The 7,239-nt window shown below is 45.0% G+C and overlaps 1 protein-coding gene across 1 annotated transcript; it reads left to right on the top strand.

Moving 5' to 3' along the window:
- Positions 1-1,228: 1,228 nt before the first annotated feature.
- Positions 1,229-5,811, top strand: YIPF1 (Yip1 domain family, member 1; the record flags this gene model as incomplete). The annotated part of the gene is made up of 7 exons (XM_010179876.1): positions 1,229-1,392; positions 2,079-2,159; positions 2,269-2,356; positions 2,480-2,596; positions 3,967-4,133; positions 4,631-4,813; positions 5,715-5,811. Coding segments are annotated over 7 exons (890 nt in total), but the record flags the coding sequence as incomplete, so codon positions are not given.
- Between the last annotated feature and the right edge of the window lie 1,428 nt (positions 5,812-7,239).

The raw sequence follows: 7,239 nt of genomic DNA on the forward strand, positions 1-7,239 counted from the left end.
GGTCTGGCAGGTGTGAAGGTGGGATTTGGAGCGGTCAGAGGTTTAGAGCCCTAGGAGCATTTCTGAGTGCTTTGGGTTCCTCAGAACAGCAGCTTCTTTCAAGGCTCGCCAGTCGCACCAGGAATATCTCCAGTGGTCTGAGATGAGAGTGGTGTCGGTGACATAAAAACCATTACCTGTGTTGGCTGAAATCCTTTGTGATGGGAACTGAAAGATGCAAACAAGTGGAGTAATCTGTGATTTGGAAGTTTCAGCAAGTTTCAGACTTGAACTTAAGCATATTTGTTGAGAAATAAATTCAGAATTCTGAAAAAAAACCCTAATTTTTTAAGAGGCTTAAAATGTCCCATTTCTGCAGTCTCTCCCTGCCCTTGCAGACACCTGGATCACTGCAAGGAAAGACAAGTTCCAGTGGTGCCAGTTGTGTCTTGTACAGTTGCTCTATCACCCAGTGACCCCTCCTCACACAGGGAGAGGGGATCAGGAAAAGGAAAGGAAATGCCTGGGTTGAAAATAGAATTAATAAAAGAATAATAATAAAATTAATATTAACAACATTTCTAATATAAAGTACACAGAGTTATACTCAGCCAATATTGTGGGGGAGTGGATCTCAGGGGTAGGATGTGGTAGACAAGTCCCTCTTGAGGTGTCAGCCATGGAGGAGCCAAGAAGGAAGAGAAGGGACTGTCCCCTGCAAACTCCCCAATTTATAGTGAATGTGACCTTTATGATATTCAGTAATTATTTACTGGTCAGCCTGGGTCATCAGCCCTGGCTTTCATCCCTCCTAACTTCTGCACATGGTTAACTCAAAACTGTTCAAGACCTTGGTCACCGTGGCAACCTGCACACCAGCATTAGCTAAAAAAACTGTAAGAAAGTTTTATCCCCATGTTCCCATGAAATGGAGTGTTGCAGTCCTTACTAAATCAGTTTTCCTCAACAGAAAACTGACTCTGAAATTCTGTCCTGGTAATCCAGGACACCAGTTTATCACACGAGGGAGATCAGCAGGACAGACAGCCTCGCGCTTCAACTAAGTAAATGTTCAGCTTGATCTTTGTCAGTTTGGAGTTTAAGAAATGTAGATCGCGTTTGACATGCCTGAGCCAGTGATGTATCCTTTCTTGGGCTGTGTAGGAGTCTTAATGTAGATTTTTGAGCCACAAAACCCAAAATTTTGGTAGCTTGATCATTGCCTCTCTTGTGATGTACTTACTTGCAGAATTTGACGATGCAGCTAATTTGCTTGCAGCAAATCCTGACGCTACCACAATAAGCATCGATGAGCCAGTTGAGATCCCCAAGAATCAGCACGGCTCTCTGCAGGAGCCAGGGAGAGAGGAGGATGACGAATTACTGGGGACTGATGACTCCGATAAAACAGAGGTAATGCTCTCGCACCTACAGTGCCTCCATGGGCACATACACAAATGGTGCTGACAATACGGAGATATTTCTAGAGGATATCAAGGATTCATGCTGGGTGATTTAAAACTCTGCTTCAGTCACAGGTTACTTTCTCAATAGCAGAGCTGGCAGAAGCAAACGTGCATTGACTCTTCAGCTGTTGTGGTTTGCAGCCTAGGAAACAGAACTGAAATGGTGGTGATTTAAGCTAAGTCAATGTGCCAGGAGATGAGTGCAGCAGCAGCTGAAAAGCCAGCACCATGTTTGTTTCTGTTGGTTCTGCTGTGGGCTTGGTGGCTCTGGTGGGAGAGCAGGAAACTTGGAAATGGCCAGGGCTTGTCTGAGGGCTCGGCTAATGTGGCCATCAGTGATGGCGAGGGAACTTGTGAAGCCGTGTGTTAACCGTGACGTGGTGGGAGGTGGTATCTGGCTGCTCCTTAGAACAGCAGGGCACTATTCTGCTTGCAGAGAGAGAAGAAAGTAGCTGCTGCTAACAAATACTGGAGGGGGAAGGGGAAACGATGAAATGATTCGTAGTAAGCGCTACCCTGTTCTGTTTGTTTTCTGTCCACATACAGAAATCGTTTAACTGTTGTGTAAATGAGCTAGTAATGCATAAACTGCATTCTTCTAATGTTTATCATGTTGCCTTTCCCATCATACAGCTGCTTGCGGGACAGAAGAAAAGTGCCCCTTTCTGGACATTCGAGTACTACCAGACATTCTTTGATGTGGACACCTACCAGGTTAATACTCCACTCAAGAGAAGAATGATTGTCTGAATTATGTCTCATCCAGACACTGAAGTTGTTTCAATTTTGCGTCTTCAGTCAGACAAAATCTCTGTTTTCATAGGTCCTGGACAGAATCAAAGGTTCAGTTTTTCCAGTACCAGGGAAGAACTTTGTAAGGTTGTACATCCGCAGCAATCCCGACCTTTATGGTAGGTACGAGGTGTGAGGAGTTCCCTTCTGTGCTAAATGTTTTGAGTTTGTATTTCTTTTTACTTGCTAACATAAAGGGCCCAAGAGAGCAGAGCTGTTGAACTTGTTTGTTTCCTTTTAAGGTCCCTTTTGGATATGTGCCACACTCGTTTTTACCATTGCCGTTAGTGGCAATCTCTCGAATTTCTTCATCCATCTGGGCAAACCAACATACCACTACGTGCCTGAGTTCCGAAAAGGTTTGTAAGGAGTTGATGCAGTCCTGAGTTTGCTTTGGTTTTTGTTCTTTTTGGGAAGGTGTTGGCTTTGTTTTATGCATTAGTGAAGTAATGTAAAAACAGGTCACAGCTTTCATTTAGCAGAGTCTTTTGATTAATTACTTTGTGAAATGAGTCCTTAAAGTGGGCTGTAACTGGCAGAACCCTTTTCCTCCAGAGCATGAAGTTGTTACAGAATTTTAGCAGAGCAGACAGGAGTAATGAGAGCAGTGAATGCCTCCCTGTGCAGAAAGGGAAAGCCCAGCAGCAGCCACTGCGGTGCTTTGGTAGGGGTCTTTCTGGATCCACGGCCTCTTAGGAGCCTGCAGGCCTCAGACAGCAAATGCCATCCTGGGGTGTATCAGGAGGGGGGTGGTTGTAGGGCAGAGAGGTTCTCCTCCCCCTCTACTCTGCCCTGGTGAGACCGCATCTGGAATATTGTGTTCAGTTCTGGGCCCCTCAGTTCAAGAAGGACAGGAACTGCTGGAGAGAGTCCAGTGTAGGGCTACAAAGATGATCAAGGGAGTGGAGCATCTCCCTTCTGAGGAGCAGCTGAGGGAGCTGGGGCTCTTTAGTTTGCAGAAGAGGAGACTGAGGGGAGACCTCATTCATGGTTATAAATATTTAAAGGGTGAGTGTCACGAGGATGGAGCCAGGCTCTTCTCGGTGACAAACGATGGGACAAGGGGTAACGGACACAAACTGGAACACAGGAGGTTCCACTTCAATTGGAGAAGAAACTTCTTCTCAGTGAGGGTGACAGAGCCCTGGCTCAGGCTGCCCAGAGAGGTTGTGGAGTCTCCTTCTCTGCAGACATTCAAAACCCGCCTGGACGCCTTCCTGTGTAACCTCATCTGGGTGTTCCTGCTCCGGCAGGGGGATTGGACTGGATGAGCTTTTGAGGTCCCTTCCAATCCCTCACGTTCTGTGATTCTGTGAATTAGAGTATTACTCTATTACTCATCACCTGCCAAGGGCTGGGAGTTGTTGCCCTCTGGCAAACTCGAAAACAAGCAAAAGATACTCAACGGATACATGCCACAGAGCACTCGGGGTGAGAAGCCAGTTGTCCTCTCACACTGAAACCAGTAGCATTTTGTACACAGCTGTAATAATGAGATTGAAAATACCGAGTGAATACTTTCTGGAGTCTTTACTTTTAACCTTACTTGAAGTGCTGGTAAAGTAGTGGGTGTCAACTGGATGTAAATGTAAAGTTCTCAGTTTATTAATAATTCAAACTTTATATTTTGAAAGTAACTTCAAAGGTAGTTTTTTGGCTAAATGCTTCTACCTGTTTGATTCTGGCTGGTATTTTAAGTAAAATGTGGAACCTTTTGTCGTATTTCCAGTGTCCATAGCAGCGACGACGATTTATGCGTACGCTTGGCTTGTTCCCCTTGCTCTCTGGGGATTCCTGGTGTGGAGGAACAGTAAAGTTATGAACATTGTCTCCTACTCGTTCCTGGAGATAGTGTGTGTATACGGCTACTCGCTCTTCATTTACATTCCCACAGCGGTAGGTATGGCCTGAAGAGTGCACCACTTACACCCCCTGCAAAAAGGTCCTGGTTCAGAAAGTTTGCTTTTTCTTATAATATTGTTGATCTTGGTCTGAATCTTGGGGACTGGGCAAATAATTTGTTATTTGATGTGATTTGAGGCAGCTTCAGGAATTGGGGGGTGTGTGTGTCCCTTGGGTGCAGACATTGGTGTGGGGGGTGGCAGTGCTGATGGGCAGGCTCTGAGGACCAGTTTTGCTAGCAGGGACCATGCTGGGCCATGCTGGCGAGGGGCAGGCATTGAAGGGAGTGCCGTAACTCAAGGGATCTGCTCTTGTCATGTCTGCAGTTGCCGTTATTCTTTGCTCAAATAACAGAGACAGATCAGATAAGGCATGAGTTAATTTGTGCACAAATTGGCTGGAAGCGATGAAATGTCACAGAACAATGCGTTAAATAAATGGATCCCTGTTTCACATGGTCTCTTTAACAACCCTTTTACTCCCTTTTATAGATTTTATGGATCATTCCAGAAAAAGTGGTGCGCTGGGGGCTGATGATGTTCTCCCTGTGCCTTTCGGGGTCTGTTTTGGTGATGACCTTTTGGCCCGCTGTCCGAGATGACAACCGGAGGATCGCGCTGGCGACCGTGGGGGCCATTGTTCTGCTGCACGCCCTGCTGGCTGTCGGCTGTCTGGTATGGCACTGCCTTTCCTTTTCTCTAACCCGTTGTTTTCTGGGACTGGTTCAAGGAAAGAGGAGTTGGCTGGTTGCTGGAAAACTGTTTTTATTAAAGAAATAGTACTGGGAAAAAACCTCCAAAGTAGAAGTTCCAGTTATTTCAAATGTAGCAAAAATTGATGCCAGTTTGACAGCGCCAGTAACAAACTCCATAATTAATATGTCTTTAGCACAAAGCACTCACCAAATAGTCTTAAATTTATCTGGAATTCAACATAGTATCAGCAAAGCATTAATCTTCACAAATCCAGTCGCAGCTTACTCCAATGAGTACTCTGCTTAGTTAATCTTAAAATTATTAAATGTCTGATATACAGTGTGTGCTATAAACCTGCTAGAACTTAGTAACAGAAGACCCCAATGCTACTGAAATACAGCCATGAGAACTTAAATTATTTTGTGCAGGAGGTAGGACGGTGTCATCCAAGCTTCAATTCTGTCCCTCCCCAGCTTCCAGAGGAGATGGATTTGGTTCCCTTCAGCTCAGCGTGCAGGGGGCCGAAGGCAAAACACAGGCCTGGTGTTGGCAGGAGACCTGCAGCCGACTGCAGTGGGGTTCCTGTCACAGGAGGCTGCCTGCAGCTTCATCCGTTAAACCAGCAAGCAGAGAAATATCTGCAACCCATTCCCTTCCAGTGCAGGGCTTTTTCAAAGACCTTAGCTGCTGTTATATTTAAAAGTAGTTGATAGCACCATTTTAATTGACTGCTTCTAATCCGATAAAAACAGAGAAGTTCCGAATTTGCCTCTTCAGTGTTTGTATCTTGTGAACAGTGAGTGTGGAAAGAGCGAGCCGGGATGAGGCAGAACTGTTTGTTTCTCTCTAAATAGTCGTTTTCTCCTCTGTAATAATGTAGGCGTACTTTTTTGATGCCCCTGAACTGGATTTTCCTGCACCTATTATCCCTGCTCACAATGGAACAACAGCAATAACAAAGCATCAGTAAATAAGGTAAGAATCCAATCTAAACTGGTGTCTGTAATCATGGACATCTTGAAACTTTCCCCCATTACTATGGTTGAGTGGAAAAGGGTTTAACACACCAGTTTTGCCAAATGGCTCCTGTATACAAATACAATTTACAACCTTTTTCCTTCCAGTTGTAAGTTTTAAGTGTAGCCATAAAAACATAAAAGACTCCGAGGAGCAAAGACACGTCATCGTGCTTTTCTTTGAGGTTTACTCTTGGCGAAGAAGCCGCGTTTAAATAATCTACTCTGTCCCATAGGCCATTTCAAAGATTTTTTTCTTTTTTTCCCCTCAGTCCCTTACAAAAGCCCAGAAGTGGTTGTTAGAATTTGTACTACACAAGTAAAACTTAAGCAATAAACCTATTATACTCCTATTTCCCTTTACTTTTAAGGTTAGAAGTAGATTAGATTTTTTTCCCCTATTGGTTGTGACAGCGCGTTTCAGAGCAGCAGCTCTGCGTACGGGGACGTCCGTGTACTCCCTGCACAGAGCTGACTGGGAGCCGGAGCCATGCGTACAGACCACACTGCTTGTGTGGGATGGTTGGAGGTTCTGCTTCCCAGTAGCTCGGAGCACTGCCAGCAGCAGCTGATGTTTGAGCTCTGCTGGGGAGATGAGACATGGAGCAGGCCCAGGAAAAGGCTGATAGACACCTCGAGGCCAGGCCTGTGCGAGTACCTCAGCCACGAGTGTGTACGTGGAGATGGAAGCATTTACTGACGAGAAGCTAGATTAGGTTTAAAAAAGAAATAAATCCAGCCAAATATACCTAGCAAAAATGATAATAAAAAAATTACCAGCTGTGACACAATCTAATAATGCAGCTTTCCTCCTGCATAAACAGTTTCTTCCCACAGGTGCCTATTAAGATTAAAGATGATAGCAATGAATTTTAGTATTTAGATATAAATATGTGCCTTATTGTGTTCTCTAGTACGTGTGTGGAGCTGTAATATTCATCGGAGTTCTCTCTTTCAGATTACAATGCCTGTTCATCTGTACAGTAACTTTATTTTAGATTATTATTTTTTCACTGAAGAACATGGAAAGCGCAAGAACAGGGGCTGCTTTCTGTAAAAGAAAGGACAGTGATGGCCCCTGGACTTAGGGACATCTCCATGCTCACTGGGGACTGACTGGTTCCAGAAGGAGAGCCAACAGTTGAGAAGTTGAACTGTTGAGCAGTTTTGTTTTGTTCTGTTTGTTTCTAAATCTGTCTGCATCACCATACTGTTTTGCCTCTGAATAAAGTGTTCTGAAGGCGATTTCTTATTTTGCTCATGGTCTAATACACCTCCTCCAAACGTGTCGAGAGATCTTGGCAAGAGGTGTGAGGGTGGGGTGGAGGCGGGCCGGTACCAGCTGCTTTCGGCCGCAGAAGACGCCTGGAAAGCGTTTCGCGCCGCCCC

The sequence above is a fragment of the Mesitornis unicolor genome, unplaced genomic scaffold (genome assembly GCF_000695765.1).
Source record: "Mesitornis unicolor isolate BGI_N332 unplaced genomic scaffold, ASM69576v1 scaffold3572, whole genome shotgun sequence".
NCBI classification, from domain to species: Eukaryota; Metazoa; Chordata; class Aves; order Mesitornithiformes; family Mesitornithidae; genus Mesitornis; species Mesitornis unicolor.